A 16569-nucleotide genomic window follows, 5' to 3' on the forward strand; every position below is an offset into this window, starting at 1 on the left:
ATACAGATTTGTATTTTTAGCTCCCCAAATTAATTTCGAATGCTTATTTCTGCATGGAAAATGTCATTGAAACATTTACATAATTTCATCATTTATTTTTAAAATGTAATCTGATGGAAATCAGGAATTCTGAAGTCTTTGTAAGTAGTACATAACGTGTGGTGATGATATTGTCTCTTTCTTTGAAAGATACTTGCTTATTAGTTCATTATTTTATGATTTACTTGTCATTATTTTAACAGAATGTGAAAAGTGGTCTTTGGACTCTGTCTTTATGGCTAGGCACATCCACAAAGTGATTGGTGGTTGTTGGCTTTTTAAAAAATACGTATTTTTAAAAATATTTATCCATTTGCCTCTTTATTTATGGTTTCTGATTTCCATAGCTTTATAGGTGTAAATTTTAGGCTTAGAAAATTCAGGATTTCTTTAAGACATATCCAAGTTTATCATTTGGAACAAAGCATGTTTACAATTCACTTGATAAATAGAAATACAGTTGACCCTTGAACAACGTGGACGTTAAGGATGCTGACCCCCCACACAGTTGAAAATCCCCATATAATTTATAGTTAGCCCTCTATCCATGGTTCCACATCTGTGGATTCAACCAACCATGGATTGTGTTATACTGTAGTATGTACTCTTGAAAAAAAATTCAAGTGTTGTTCAAGGATCAACTGTAATTGAACTGGATAAAATTAAATGAAAGAAAAGCTTATGATTTTTAAAAAACAAGCTGTATGTTTAGACTATTATGACCTACTTTTGTCCCAGTGTATCTTGGTCTTTTCTCAATTGTGGTAAGTAGGTAAGGTTCTGATGTGTAGGTACCATATTAACATACTTATATTCAATTTCTAGCAGTCACAGCATAAAAACAATAGCTACTGTTTATTGAAAAATCTGCTTTGTACATACTGCTCAGGGTTGCAAGGGTTAGTTGCAAAAGATATAGAGATTCTAAAATAGGTTCTAGATTCTAAGATTTTAAGATCTGTGTATCTCTTGAAACTGACACTTGGAACAACCTTGAGCAGTAGATGTTATAGGGCCTTTGTTTCCCAGCTGAGGAATTGGGGATGGGAGAGGCTAAGGGACACGACCAAAGTGTATCTGGACTAGTTCTTTCTCAGTTCTCAGAGCTGCTGGTCTAGACCTTGATTTTGAAGCAACCTGCTTTTATTTTACCCAAGTGTGCTGGGTCTTAGTGGTAAAAGTCCATGGTAACCCAGGGTCAGTGCCAGGACCTTGCAGTGCCCCATGCCACCCAGCCGTGGTGAACCATGGCTTAGTGCATGATAAAGCTGCCTTTTTAGATAGAATCTAAAGTCTCTTTGAACTTGTATGGTTAAGTGTAATTAAACCACACATGTCAGTAATTATAAAAGTTTAAAAATCAATTAAAAATTTCTTTTATAGCATTGTTTTTAAACTCAGAGATGGTGGTCTAGATTTGTTTCTTGTGTAAAGTGAACTGACAAGTGTGTTGTAGTTTATGAACTTAAATGGGGAGATAAACATAGATCTGCTCAGACTTGAGAGGTGCCCCGGAAAGTAAGAGATTTTTCCTAATAAAGATATTTTCACTAAAGTGGGGATATTCATCTAGAACCATCAGGGGATGGTGTAGAATTCTCCCATCTTTAGGGTGAGCAGGCATTGCAGGGTATTAATAACTTGCTTATTTAGAGGTAAATTTTTGTTCTACTCAGAACAGTGTTGAACCTGGCAGCAGTGGGGTGTGGGACTCCAGGATGAAGGGAATCACTGTATTCAATAGACTCAAAAATGTCAGTTATTGTGGGATGCATCTCAATTTCGGAGATGTTAAAAGTGAAGAAAAAGTGAGTCTTAGAATCAGTAAAATAAGGTAGTTTATGTTCAGTGCTACTCACTGCTGAGAAGGAAAAGAGTGCAGTCTTTGCGGGTATAGTCGTATATTAGGAAGCATGGAAGTGGGAGGAGAAGAAGGATAGAGGCACAGGAATAAATAAAAATGGAAGGAAGAGGAAAGTATAAGCAAAGAGCAGATATAACTAACAGCAAGTGTGATAGCAGAACTTAGAAGTAGATACTTTCACAGTGGTGAGGAGTATAAATAGTCTTAATAGATGATCAGAGAGAAAGGAGAAGATACAGATCACTGCAGGAGTGTGACAAACAGTCTGGCGCTTTGGTTCACTAAGAACCTCAGAGTATCACTTGTAAAGCAGTCCAATAAGGGTTGATGCACTTTGGTAATGGTTCTTTGAGGTGGATGTGACTCAGTTATGTATGAGGAAACTGAGACTCAGATTGGTTAAGCAGCCAGCTAGTAAGTGCCAAGGTCAAGGTTTAAAAAAAAAAAAATTAATTTTTGGCTGCGTTGGGTCTTTGTTGCTGCGCGCGGGCTTTCTCTAGTTGCGGCGAGTGGGGACTACTCTTCGTTGCGGTACACGGGCTTCTTATTGTGGTGGCTTCTCTTGTTGCGGAGCACGGCCTCTAGGCGCACGGGCTTCAGTAGTTGTGGCACGTGGGCTCAGTAGCTGTGGCTCGAGGGCTCTAGAGCAGGCTCAGTGGTTGTGGCACACGGGCTTAGTTGCTCCGCGGCATATGGGATCTTCCCAGACCAGGGCTTGAACCCGTGTCCCCTGCATTGGCAGGAGGATTCTTAACCACTGTGCCACCAGGGAAGCCCCCAGGGTCAAGGTTTGAGCCAGGGTCTGTGTGATTCCAAAGGCCAGCTTGATCTGTGATTTTAATGTGAAAATGTGTTTCTCTGTTAGCCTACTGCATATCTCTTACCTGATAAACTGTTTAAAAGGTAGGTCTTTGTGGAAGTATTCAGCTTTTTTTGCCTCAGATGTTTTGAGTGCTATATTTTGGGCTATTTGGTATTTTTTCCCAGTTTTATTGAGATATAATAGACATACATCACTGTATAATTTTAAGGTATAAGCATAATGGTTTGACTTAAATATATTGTGCAATGATTACTGCAGTGAGTTTAGTTAGCGTCCATCATCTCATGTAGATATAATAAAAAGAAAAAAAAAAGAAAAAAAAATTTTTTTCCTTGTGACGAGAACTCTTAGGATTTACTCCAATAACTTTCATATATACCATACAGCAACGTTAACTATAGTTATCATGTTGTACATTTCTGTATTTTTTAAAGAAGCTTATGATTTATTATTAAAACAGGTAGTTTGGGTATAGTTGTCGATTATGAGATTAGTTACTAAAAGTCTGATTAGGTTAAGTGCTAAATTGAAAAGTCCTGCTTTTCTTTAGTCTTAATGATTATTATTTATATGTATTAAGACTTAGGGAAGAAAAGTTATAAGTATTACACACATTTATGATTATAATTATTAGGAATTTTCTTCCTTTTATAGAAAACATAGCTCTGCTGGCAGAAACAGCTTTGAGATTCCTGGAATTAGTACAGTTGAAAAATCTCAGTATGGAAAATGACCCAAATAGTGAAGAAATAGATGAAGTTACACATCCCAGTGGAAATTATGACACAGGTGGTATGATTTTCTGTTATTTAGAATGAATTGCTGATGTGAACTTGCAACAAACTCTCACTTACAATTTTAATGTAAAATGAAAGAATACCAGATTTATAGAGGGAAGGATTCTGCTGTCTGACTGTTCTCTTTCACTCTTATACATTGTTATCTAGCCAGAAAATGACCAACTTGTCACCACAGATTCTAAGCTCAGTAGTTTTTCAGCCAGAATTGGTTTGTGTCAAAAGCAAAGCTAGCTGAATTATATAATTCTTACAGAATAAAAGGAAAAAACATTGGAAACACCATAGCCAAAGAATCTAAACCTTTTCTCCTTATGTGAGTTTATTCTGAGTGTCCTCAGTCATAAACTGTGTTTCTTTCATACTACCTATGATTTATGTATCAGAACCCACACCTTTTACTGTAAAGGAGCAATGTGATGGTAAATTCTGTGAGGTCAGAGTCCCTGCCTCAAGTTTCTCTACATCCACACAGCTTTTAACAGGCTTTTAATGAATGTTTATTATGTTAAAGATTTAGAAGTCAAATAATGTACTTAGATCTATTTCAAGATGTTTCTAGTTCAGAAAAACTAGAGAAGTCTACTTTTCAGATTTTTATGCTATAGACAACTGTAGTGTCTCAGTTACTTGTTAGAATGGATCATTTTATGCAGCAAATATTATTTGGAGTTGAAGACACTGGAATAATTTTAAACTTATAGAAGGATGTATCACAAAGGAAATCCTCACTTTTTTTCACGGAATTACTTAGAAAATAATACTGTCCTACATCCTATAACCATGTAATTGGACCTTTTAAATAATGAAGCTAGGCATTAAAACTTTTGGGGAGTTAATCTGAAGTTTTTCTTAATGTGAACATAGAATTGTGCCTTTCAGACTGCCTTTTCCCTTGACAGTGGCTGCCCTCATTCATTTAGTTGGCAGATAATTGTTAAACATAAGCTTTGCATCAGGCAATTCGTGTGCTTGCTGTAAGCACTAGGGATATAGTGGTAAATAAGACAGAAAAGATCCCTGCTCTTGAGATTGTTTCAGTAAGGAAAAGACAAACAGCTAAGTAAATAAATAAATGAAAAGGGGAGGGTAGGTAGGTGATAAGGTCAGAGAAGAAGGCAGTGGCTAGATCATGTAAAGCCTTGTCAGAACTTGCAATGTATTTTCTGGCTTTCTAAAATATAATTAACCAACCTTTAAAAATGCTTTCTCAAAGGATTGCCCTGTACCATCAGATTATATCCTGAACCAGTCCAGTAATTTCAAGTCCTTGATTAAGTTGATCTTATTGGAGCAGTATGATCTCCCTGTGGTGCTTCCCCATAGGTTTTCTTTGAGCCTTATAAATTAACTAGTGAGATAGTAACCATGCCTGTGGCATCTGCTTATTAGGATGTTTTTCAATCTATATTTCATTTTCCCAACTATCCTTCAGAGCTTTGAGTAGTGGAAAAACTTAGTAATTATAGACTTTCTCTGGTGGCTTCTGTAATCATTCTCTTTTCTCCAAGGAGTGAGAAAGACTGGGTCTATATGTTTGGAGAAAAGAAAATTGATCATATTTTTCCTTTCTTTTAGAGCTCCAAGCCTTACATGAAATGGTCCAGCAGAAAGTTGTCACTTTGCTAAGTGACCCTGAAAATATCGTGAAACAAACCTTAATGGAAAATGGAATAACACGGCTGTGTGTATTCTTTGGACGTCAGAAAGCCAATGATGTTTTATTGTCCCACATGATCACTTTCCTGAATGATAAAAATGATTGGCATCTGCGTGGAGCTTTTTTTGATAGTATAGTTGGTATGTTTTTTGCTTGTTTTTAAATTTATCTTTAAGATTTGAATTATCTTCTCAAACAGATACTTTCATGCAGTCTGAAAGGTGACAGTACTACCAAATTTTATTAGTAATGAAATGAGTTCCTGGTATTTCTGTCTTCATGCTGCTTTTGGTTGATGGAAGTATCTTAGTTGATGAAGGGATTGGTTAATAAAACTGATATACCCTTATAAAGGGATACCATGTGGTCATTAAAAAGTATGTTTTAAAAGAAAATTTAATGACCTGGGAAAGTACCATGAAATATTATTAAAATGACTGAACCCAGTTGTGTAAAGGTAACAATAACAAGTCTGAATATACTAAGATGTGAACAGTGATTATTATCTCATGTTTGTCAAATTTTCTATAGTAAACATGCATCACTTTTACAATCGGAGAATAACAAAGTATAATTATGATTGAAAATCAATCTAATTAGAAAGAATTAAAGCTTATAGGCTTTGCTTTTTGTAAACTGAAAATTTGTGAAAAATTAATCAGCTTTTTTCCTACTTTTTCAAAATGTTGCAATTCTTAATTTTCAGATTTATCTAAAGAAGAGAGACATCTTGTATTTTATATGCATATGACTCCTCTTGCATTTAGATTCAAAATTAGAAAGAAATAGACTTTATTTTGGTAGATTGTCATGTTTGACACAATATTTAATATTTTTCTTTTTGGAGTAATAAGTGATCATTTTCCACCTGATTGTACTGACCTTTTCAGTTTTAGTTTGGGTCATTTATGAAATGTTATATGCTAAAGCCATATTATTAAAATTACCCACTAACCCTTTTTATATCATTTTACACATGATTATAAAGCTTGTCTATTAACTCAAAAGATTTAAAGACTGTTCTGCACACTGGAAAGCTTTGCAGGTATCCAAGCTTTCTTGTGTAGTAGCAGAAGGCTGTAATAGAGTTTAGATTTTGATTTCCAATAATCTGGGAAAGTAACTGCTAAAAGGTTTGCTGTTGGATGTTTTTCCTAAAAAATTAGAAAAGGAAAGAAACTCATATAGCAACAGTATTCCTATTTTTATGAATATTATTGTGTAATGTTTTGGAGAAAAGGTTACTTTCTACTTTTGAAAAGCCTTGAAATTGCTGTTCTTGCTTTGTTATAACTGGAGATTACTGTACCTCCTCTTTTCAGACATCTCTAGTTTGTTTTTAATTTTTACATTAGTTTATTGATTCATGTCAGCCCTCCATCTTGGACTCCATCTAACTCAGTTTCTAAATACAGTATGCTTCTCACACCTTTCTGTCTTTCATGCTCTCTTCTTTCAAATAATCTTATTTTTATTTCTTTTCTTGGGAAAAGGTGGTTCTTGGAACTTCATCTATTGGTTAATTCATGTGTATTTCGAAAAATGGCCTTTTTTTCTTTTTTTTTTTGCGGTATGCAGGCCTCTCACTGTTGTGGTCTCCCCCGTTGCGGAGCACAGGCTCCGGACACGCAGGCTTAGCGGCCATGGCTCACAGGCCCAGCCGCTCCGTGGCATGTGGGATCTTCCCAGACCGGGGCACAAACCCGTGTCCCCTGCATCGGCAGGAGGACTCTCAACCACTGCGCCACCAGGGAAGCCCGAAAAATGGCCTTTATGTTAGTTCTTTTTTCATTTTAAAATAATTTTCATTGATTTTTTGTTTGTTTATAAAAGTAACATGTACTTCCTGTAGAAAAATTGGAAAATTCTTGAAGAAGACAAATCCCCTCCAATCCTCTAGCCCACGTACAGCCTCTGTTAATGTTTTGTTTTTTTCTTCCTATGGGTCATCCTTGCCTTCTCCTTCCACCCATCGTCCCGTTCTGCCATCTGTGAGGCACTGTTGTGTGCTGGCTAAGAGCAGGCACTCTTGGCGACAGACTTCTGGGTTCAAGTTCTGGCTTTGTCACCTACTGGTTGTGGTTCTAGGGGAAATCATTTAATCTTTTGTGTGTCTTAGTTTCCCTATCTGTAAAATGGGAATAATAATATTACCTAAATCACTGGTTGTTGCGAAGATAAGATGAATTAACATATGTAATAGTGCCTGGCACATAAGTGCTATGTATGTATTATATTACTTCTTAGTCTTGTTATTTTTTAAACCTTTTTCTAGGAACATATGTATATTCTAAGCATTTTCTCATGTCATTAAAAATTCTTTGAAACCATAATTTAATAGAAATATTTCATTATACAGTTTTATCAAAATTTATTTAACTCTTCTTTTGAATATTTAAATTGTTTTAACTTTCGTCAACCATATATTATACACATAATTATTTACATAAATATTTGCCTGATTATTTTCTTAGGCTAGAAGTCTGAAATTTTAATTACTGAGTTAAATAATATGAACATGTTTTTAAAACTTGACACATTTTATAAGCTTTTCAAAAAGATTATATCATTTACTACTCTGATCAGCATTGTTTGATAGTACTGCACAGCCTTCCAGTGTGGAATAGGCTTCAGTCAACCTTTGCCTGTTGGTAGCTTAAAGCAATGACTTGTTTTAGTGTATATTTATTTGCTTATCAGTGAAGGTGAAAAAAATTTCTCATGTTGATTACTCATTCATGTTTCTTACTCTTTGAATTTTTAGTTTATTATTTTGGCCCCTTTTTTGATGGTATTATGCTTTTCTTACTGATTTTTTTCTGAGCCTTTTATATATACATTAAAAACAATAACTTTTTATCTTTTCTATGGCACTTTTCTCAAATAACTTGACTGTTATTTTTTATGTCTTTTAAAATAATTTTAGTGTTGTCTATTTGATCTTTTCCTTTGTGATTTTTTTTTTTTACTTTTGTGCTTAAATATTTTCCCATTTCAGAATTAGGTTAATAATTTGTTGGGCGCATGTCTGTTTTGTTTTGCTTTGTTTTAATGCTTTATTTTTTCACATAAAAATATGAACTGTTTAATTGATCTTTATTTTGGGCTGTGGTATGAGGTGAAATCTAAATTTTTCTCAGAAATATAACCAATTTTCCTAACACTATTTACTAAACATTTCATTTATTTTCCATTGATTTGTGAAGCTTCTGTTATCACCTGTTGCATGCATATATGTTTTAGGGTTACTTTTCTAAATATCCTATTCCATCGATTTTTTTTACTTCTGTACTCAATATTATACTCTTTTTATAGCTATATTATATTTTAATTATTATATATTTATAAGCAACTTTAGTATCTGGTAGAATAAGCTCCCAGATGTCAATCTTCTTTTCCAAAATATTTTGAGCTATTTTAGCTCATTATACATTTCAGTTTGTAAAGTTTTTAAATATAATCCACTGGAATTTTAGACAGCGTTTTTTCTTTTATTACAGAAAAAAAATTCTAAAATTATTTCTCAATACAGTGGAAATATGCTTTTGCAGATCACTCAAAATATATGAAGTAAGTATGGAAGGCAATAGTTGCACTTTCCAGAGGCACCTACTCTGGTTTGTGGTTTTGGTTTGATATCTTCAGGTGATTATTGCCATGTCTCTAAATAGTATTTTCATATTACTCTTTTTAGGGTTATCAACTTTACACTTTATCTCTTGACTTTTTCGTATGCCACATGAAGATTTAACTCACTCATATCATACCCCAATCCCCCTTCGCCTCTGTTTTGAGATGTAGATCTTTAGTTTGTTGTTTTTATAACTTTAAATAATTCAACCTGTTTCTTATTGGTCTACTTCTGACTTGGACTACAAGAAATTTAGTGCCTCCCTTCCTCCCTTCCTCCCTTCCTTCTTTTCGTTTTTCTTCCATTCTAATTGTTTTGTTGGTTAATAATTCAACTAATTGTTAATTGACAGTTCAACAATTGCATTTTCATAGTTGATAATATTTACATTCTGTTATGTAATTGTAATAAAGTCTTTTGTGCTTGTATAGACTGATTCTGACAATTCAAAACAATTTACATGATTAAGAATGTGTAACTTTTATTGACTTTAGAGCCAAGTAGTGCACTATATTTATAACTGCTTCACCACAATTCTAATGCCATAACTCCTTTATCACTTGATGAGAATGTTTATAGCATCAAGGATTCTTTTTTCTATCGTCTGCAAACTACTAAATGCACATTTTAATTTATATCATTTTTACACTATGACTTTCTTGAACAACTTTTTTGTTTGTCATGGAGTTTCAGAGTTTTTTGTTTTCCTTTTAGAGAGAAAAGTAATATACCTTCCTCACTTTATATTATCTAGCTTCTTTCTTACCAGTTTTATCTATTGCTTGTAGTCTGTTCCATTTTTCTTCTTGATAACATTTTCGAAGTTTATTGACCTTTAGGTCTAATTTGGGCTGATTAATTTCTAGCTCTTTACTAGCTATTATCCTTTTTTCCCCATTGAATTCCTGGGTTATATTTACCATTTTGTACATTCTACATTTTCTTTATTTTTCTGGAGTACATCCCTAAGTACTTTCTTAGAAATGTTTGCATGGGAGGTAAACACACATAGTCCTGGCATGTCTCAAAATGACTTATTTTTGTTTTCTTATTTTATTGACAGTTTGGGTATAAAATTTCTCCCATAACCTTGAAGGTCTTGCCCTGTTGTCTTCTAGCCTACATTGCTGCTGAAGATCATCTGATGCCAGTCTGATTCTACTTCCTTTTTAGGGAATCTGTATTTTTCTTTCTGTAAGCTCATAGGATCTTTTTTTCCCTTGGTGCCGCAGAATTTCTTGCAGATTTGCATTGGTGTGGGTCTTTTTCATCTATTTTGCTGGGTAGGAAATGCAGCGTCCCTGCCTGGATTGTTGCTCGATATATTTGACTTTTGATTAATTTTATTGTTTTACTTAATGGCATTTGTACTTTCAGGTATAAAACAGTCATGTAATATTGCTTCTCTTTTTCAGGTGTTGCCGCCTATGTTGGCTGGCAAAGCTCCTCAATTCTCAAACCCCTGTTGCAACAAGGTCTTAGTGATGCTGAGGAATTTGTTATTGTGAAAGCTCTTAATGCCCTTACCTGTATGTGCCAGTTAGGGCTGCTGCAAAAACCCCATGTCTATGAATTTGCCAGTGATATTGGTAAGTTTTTGTTTCTCAAAATTAGGATGGGAAAATTAGGGAGTGGTAAGAGAAATAACAACTGATAGGGCATTGTAAAGTTTCTAGGCAATCTAGAGTGAGATTTTCAGCTTCATTGTCCCTGTTGTGTGTGTGTCTGTGTGTGCACACCCATGTGCATGCTTATGCCTGCATGCTTGTATGTATGTGAGTGACACGTAGGCACACACACAGGAGCACTGACCCTCCAGCCCAGGTTGGGAAATACACCTTTGTTTCAATCTGTAGTTAAGTCTTGATGATCCTTGAAAAATGAAGATTTTTTTTTCTTTTGAAACACAATGTGCATTAAGTATTTAACTGCTCTGAAGAGTCAGCTTATGTTTTTGGACACTTGACCATTAATCAAGTTGAAACTGGATGTGGAGGATTGTCTGTGACTTCTGTCATTGCACTGATCTCCAGTTAAGCATTCGTAGTATTGACATTACTACTGTTAGTAATTTTATTAAACAATGAAAGGAATTAATTCCTTGACCTTTATAACAGTTATCTAGGTCCATCAACTTAAAATTCAGAATAAGAGCAAACAGGTACATGTGACACATTGTAAAATTAAAAATATTAGAAGCTCTTAGTCTTCTTAACACTTCATTTTAAGAAAGTAACCAATGTATTGATAAGATTGCAAGTTGGCTTTGTACTGAGAAGACATGAAATCTTAGGAAATTGCATTTTTAGATAAAATACTTTATTGCTGCTGAATGCTTTGCCAAGAAAATTTATAGAAAGCCAGAATTAGTTAGATTTGGTTAATAGGTTTTTCTTGAGGCAATCCTCAGAGAAAAAAGACAAAGGAGTTTTTATTTTGATAGTTGAAATTAGATGGTTAGATAGTAGAGAGGTATAAAATGTCTGGAAGTTTTTAGGCATGAATGTAGCTTTTTAAAAGAAAAATTTTGTGGAAATCTGAGTATATGTAGGTTTCTTATTTTGTACTCTTAATATTTATAATCATTCTTTTAGTTTGTAACACTAATTTGGTTTGAATTTTTTGATGATTATGTTAAAAAAATGACAAATTTAATAGAAAAGTTTTGAGTATTGGCAACATAATCATGATAAAAATCTCTATTACACAGAAATGATTTTGATTTTTTGTGTAAGCTGCAGAGTGCTAAACCTTGAGGGAGTCATCTCTGTTTTCTTCTTAATTTTTAAAAGAGCTAATAGCTTGGGAAACAAAAATTATTAATATAATGAAAGATGTTAGAATGTTTTTTGAATTTCTTATCCTGTGTAGTGTAAGGCAGATGTAGAAAGCACCCCTTTTCATAATAATATTAAAGAGAAAATGTATCATCTTAACACACATATCTTGCTGCCTGGAATATTTTCCTGGTCATTCTCATTGTGTGAATTCTCACATCAGTGTTTTCTTTTTTTCTCCTGTGAAAGTGGCATTACCTCCTAAGGGTCGAGTTTTTCTTGCTTTCGACTTTGATTTTCTTCATTCTAATGAAAATCCTTTGTATATAAATATGTGCTTGTATATTCTAATTTCACATAATACATTCCTTCTGTTGCCTAATTATTTGGAAATTATTTTTGAGATTTAATATGGCATATAACTAGCATTTTATTTATCTGCAAAATGGATGTCCATCCATTTTTAAGCAAAAATTATCATAAAAGATAGTTTTTTACTCCTCCTGTCAAATTTTGCAGAAATTTTTCTGAGTCCTATGGGTTTTAGTCCTTGGTCATAGGATGAACATATGGGGTCCTCATGTATCTTAAGTTTAGTATCAAAATAAATTATTATCTTTAGATATAGAATAAACCTAATGTGGTACAACTTCGTGGGTGTGATGCTCTCTTAGAACTGGAACTGAATTTGGTACTAGCTGTGGGGAGGAAAAAAACCCTTGCTGAGAAAAATCAAGCAAATAGTCATTTGTTGGCATTTTGAACTATTTAAAAGAAGAAAGTTTTTAATAACTTAGAAACACCTACTTACTTAAAACAAGTGATAAACTGTATGCATCTCTCTGTTCTGTCTTTATGCGTGGTTAGCCTGTTGTAGTGATTCTTAAAGGGAATTGTGGTGGTGGTGATTATCATGATTAAAAACTACACTCTTCCCACTTAGACATTGTGAAAACTCACCTTTCCATCTGCTTGTCCCCAGATAATTGGAAATGTATTGGATGTTTTATAGGAAATCCTCGATTCTGGTTTCTTGTATTTGGAGTCTTGCAGGTTCTTTGTATCAGTTAGCTACTGACTGATATAATAATGCTGTACAACAATCAACCACAAAATCCCAGTAAATCCTTCGGTCAAGTTCTCAGCATGCATCTGTGAGCTCAGTGGGTGGCTCTGCTTTAGGCCTTGCATCTCCCAGACGCCTGTGGTGATTGTGGTTTATCTGTCTCATTCTGGGGCCCAGGTTGGAGGGGCAGCAACCACCCAGGTTATGTTCTGGGTGATGGCAGAAGCCTAGCTCTGCCATACATTTCAAGCCTCTGTTTGTGTTACATCTGTTGACATTCCATTGGCTAGAGCAGGTACTGTGTCTGAGACAAGAGGGAGGGACAAGAGAAGTACCCTTTGTATACCGTGAGCACCAGGCAAGAGTGACTGTATAACAGAGATAACACAAAGAATTGGGACCACTAATTCAGCCTCATCTAGTGCCTAACTCCGCCAGGTCATCTTGAGTTTATTTCTTTTTTGGAGGTTTTTCAATGGTTTTTCCAGTCCTCATTTTCTCTGTTGTGAGAGGGAAACTACCAGCCCTCCCTTGTTGGCCATCTCAGAGGCTGCAGGGTGTTTATGAAATAATCAAAACCACCTCCATGTGTAGTTAGAAGAATTGGAAATGGGAGAACTTTGGAGACAGATATCTTGAACAATTTTCTTCTCTTTCCCTATGTATATGTAATATTAGCATGAAATAGTATTTTTTAAATCATTTCTTATTTTTTAAATTTACTTTTTATTGAGGTAACATTGGTTTATATCATTTAAGTTTCATGTGTGCAACATTATATTTCTACTTCTGTACACACTACAGTGTGCTTACCACCAAAAATTTAGTTTCTGTCCATCATCATTCAGTTGATCCCCTTTACCCATTTTGCCCTCCTCCCTGCCCCTCCCCATCTGGTAACTATTACTCTGTCCTCTGTATCTATATGCTTGCTTTGGTTTGGTTTAGTTCATTTATTTTACTTTTTTTGTTTGTTTGTTTTTTATATTCCACATATGAGTGAAATCATGGTATTTTTCTTTCTCAGTCTGACATTTAACTTAGCATAATACACTCAGGGTCCATCCACGTTGTTGCAAATGGCAAGATTTCACCTTTTTTTAATGGCTGAGTAATATTCCATTGCATATTTATACCACATCTTCATCCATTGATGGGCACTTAGGTTGCTCCTATATCTTGGCTATTGTAAATAAAGCTATGGTGAACATAGGGGTGCATATATCTTTTTGAATTTGTATTTTCTTATTCTTTGGATAAATACCCCAAAATAGCTGGATCTTATGGTAGTTCTAAATGTCGAGAAATTTCCACTCTGTTTTCCACAGTGGCTGCACCAGTTTACATTCCCACAGTATATGAGGTTTCCTTTTCTACACATCCTTTCCAACACTTACTATTTCTCATCTTTTTGATAATAGCCATTCTGACGGATGAGAGGTGATGGCTCATTGTAGTTTTGATTTGCATTTCCCTTATAATTAGTGATGGTGAACATCTTTTCATATGTCTGCCAGCCAACTGTATGTCTTCTTTGGAAAGATGTTTGTTCAGCTCCTCTGCCCACTTTTTGTTTAGGTTTGTTTTTTTGTTGTTGAGTTGTATGAGTTCTTTATATATATTGGACATTAACCCCTTATCAGATATATGACTTGCATATATCTTCTCCCACTCAGTAGGTTGTCTGTTTGTTTTGTTGATGGTTCCTTTTGCTGTGCAGAAGCTTTTTAGTTTGGTGTAGTCCCATTTATTTATTTTTGCTTTTGTTTCTCTTGCCCGAGGAGACATAGCTAGAAAGATTTTTGCTAAGACTGATGTCAGAGAGCATGCTGCTTATGTTTTCTTTTAGTGGTTGTGTGCTTTCAGGTCTTTAATTCATTTTGAGTTAATTTTTGTGTATGGTGAGAGATAGTGGTCTAGTTTCACTTTTTTGCATGTAGTTGTCCAGTTTTCCCAACACCATTTAAGAGACTGTCCTTTCTCCATTGTATGTTCTGTGCTCTTTTGTTGTCCACATGTGTGGGTTTATTTCTGTCTGGATGATGATTTACCTGTTGATGTAAGTGGGGTGTTAAAGCCCTTTCTGTTACTGTGTTGCTGTCAGTTTCTCCCTTTAGGTCTGTTAATAATTGTTTTGTATACTTTGGTGCTCCTATGTTAGGTGTATATATGTGTATTAATCACTGTTATGTCTTTTCGATGAATCGTCCTGTTTATCGTTATATACTGTCCATCTTTGTCTTTTGTTACCTTTTATTGGCTTGAAGTCTATTTTACTTGGTATGAGTTTGGCTACATTCCCTCTCTTTAGGCTGTAATTTGGAGTGTCATCTTCCATCCCTTCACTTTGATCCTGTGTCTGTCTGCAGAGCTGAGGTGAGTCTCCTGGAGGCAGCATATAGCTGGGTCTTGTTTTTAATCCATCTGGCCACTCTGTGTCTTTTGATTGGTGAAGTCAACCAATTTAAATTTAGGGTGATTATTGATAGATGAGGACTTAGTACTGCCATTTAATCTTTTGTTTTCTGGTTGCTCTATATCTTCATTGTTTCTTTTTCCTTGTGTTTCTGTTTGCCATTTTGGTTTGGTGGTTTTCTGTGATATTTTTCTCAGTTTCCTAATTTTTTTTTTTTTTTGGCGGTACGCGGGCCTCTCATTGTTGTGGCCTCTCCCGTTGCGGAGCACAGGCTCCGGACGCGCAGGCTCAGTGGCCATGGCTCACGGGCCTAGCTGCTCTGCGGCATGTGGGATCTTCCCAGACTGGGACACGAACCCGTGTCGCCTGCATCGGCAGGCAGACTCTCAACCACTGCGCCACTAGGGAAGCCCCCTCATTTTTTTAATATTTCCTGTCTGTGCTCTAGATTTACGTTTGTGGTTACCATGAGGTTTGTATAAAACATCGCATAGGTAAAATAATCCTTTTTCTACTGATGGCATCTTCATTTACCTCTGTGGGTTCTGTCCTTTTCCGCTTCCCTCTTTGTCATTTTGTTGTCTTAAACGATCCCTTTTATGTTGTGAGTTTGTTACCAAATTGAAGTAGCTATAGTTAGTTTTTCTTCTTTCCTCCCCCCTTTAACCTCCTTTATTATGCTATAATAAAGTGTTTAAAAACCTGTTCTTATAAAGAGTTGCTATTTTCTGAGTCTGTCTATTTATCACCTTACTCAAAGTTCTATTTACTTCTGCCTTTTTGTTTCTGGTAGATGGCAGGTCTAGTGTTGATGAACTCCCTCAGCTTTTGTTTGTCTGGGAAACTCTTTATTTCTCCTTCATATGTGAGTGATAACTTTGCTGGCTAGAGTATTCTTGGGTCACAGTTTTTATCTTTCAGTGTTTTGAGAATGTTATTCCATTCCTTCCTGCCTGTAGAGTTTCTGCTGAGAAATCTGCTGGTAGCCTGAGTGGGGTTCCTTTGTAGGTTACCTTTAAAATTCTTTCTTTGTCATTGATTTTTGACAATTTTAGTATAATATGTCTTGGAGAAGGTCTTTTTTTTTTTTTTGCGGTACTCGGGCCTCTCACTGTTGTGGCCTCTCCTGTTGCGGGGCAACAGGCTCCGGACGCGCAGGCTCAGCAGCCATAGCTCACGGGCGCAGCTGCTCCGCAGCATGTGGGATCTTCCTGGACCGGGGCACGAACCCGTGTCCCCTGCATCAGCAGGTGGACTCTCAACCACTGCGCCACCAGGGAAGCCCGGAGAAGGTCTTTTTGCATTGAGGTAATTAGGTATTCTCTTAGCTTCATGGACTTGTATATCTGGTTCCTTCCCCAGACTTGGGAAGTTCTCAGCTATTATTTCTTTAAATAAACTCTTTGTTTCCTTCTCCTTCTCTTCTCCTGGGATACCTATTAGCCTAATGTTGTCCTTCCTAAAGGAGTCTGATAGATCTTGTAGAATTTCCTCAG

At 35.5% G+C, this 16569-nt stretch overlaps 1 protein-coding gene across 3 annotated transcripts in view; it reads left to right on the forward strand.

The window, feature by feature from the left end:
- The window catches only part of PIK3R4 (phosphoinositide-3-kinase regulatory subunit 4), a 73611-nt gene that overhangs the window by 12211 nt on the left and 44831 nt on the right, over positions 1 to 16569 (forward strand). For all 3 annotated transcript variants that reach the window (XM_030876405.2, XM_030876404.2, XM_030876406.3), the window contains 3 exons: positions 3381 to 3515; positions 5102 to 5323; positions 10230 to 10403. In XM_030876405.2, coding sequence (XP_030732265.1) covers positions 3381 to 3515; positions 5102 to 5323; positions 10230 to 10403 — 531 coding nt within the window. The remainder of the gene's footprint in view (positions 1 to 3380; positions 3516 to 5101; positions 5324 to 10229; positions 10404 to 16569) is intronic.

Source organism: Globicephala melas, chromosome 4 (genome assembly GCF_963455315.2).
Source record: "Globicephala melas chromosome 4, mGloMel1.2, whole genome shotgun sequence".
Lineage (NCBI taxonomy): Eukaryota > Metazoa > Chordata > Mammalia > Artiodactyla > Delphinidae > Globicephala > Globicephala melas.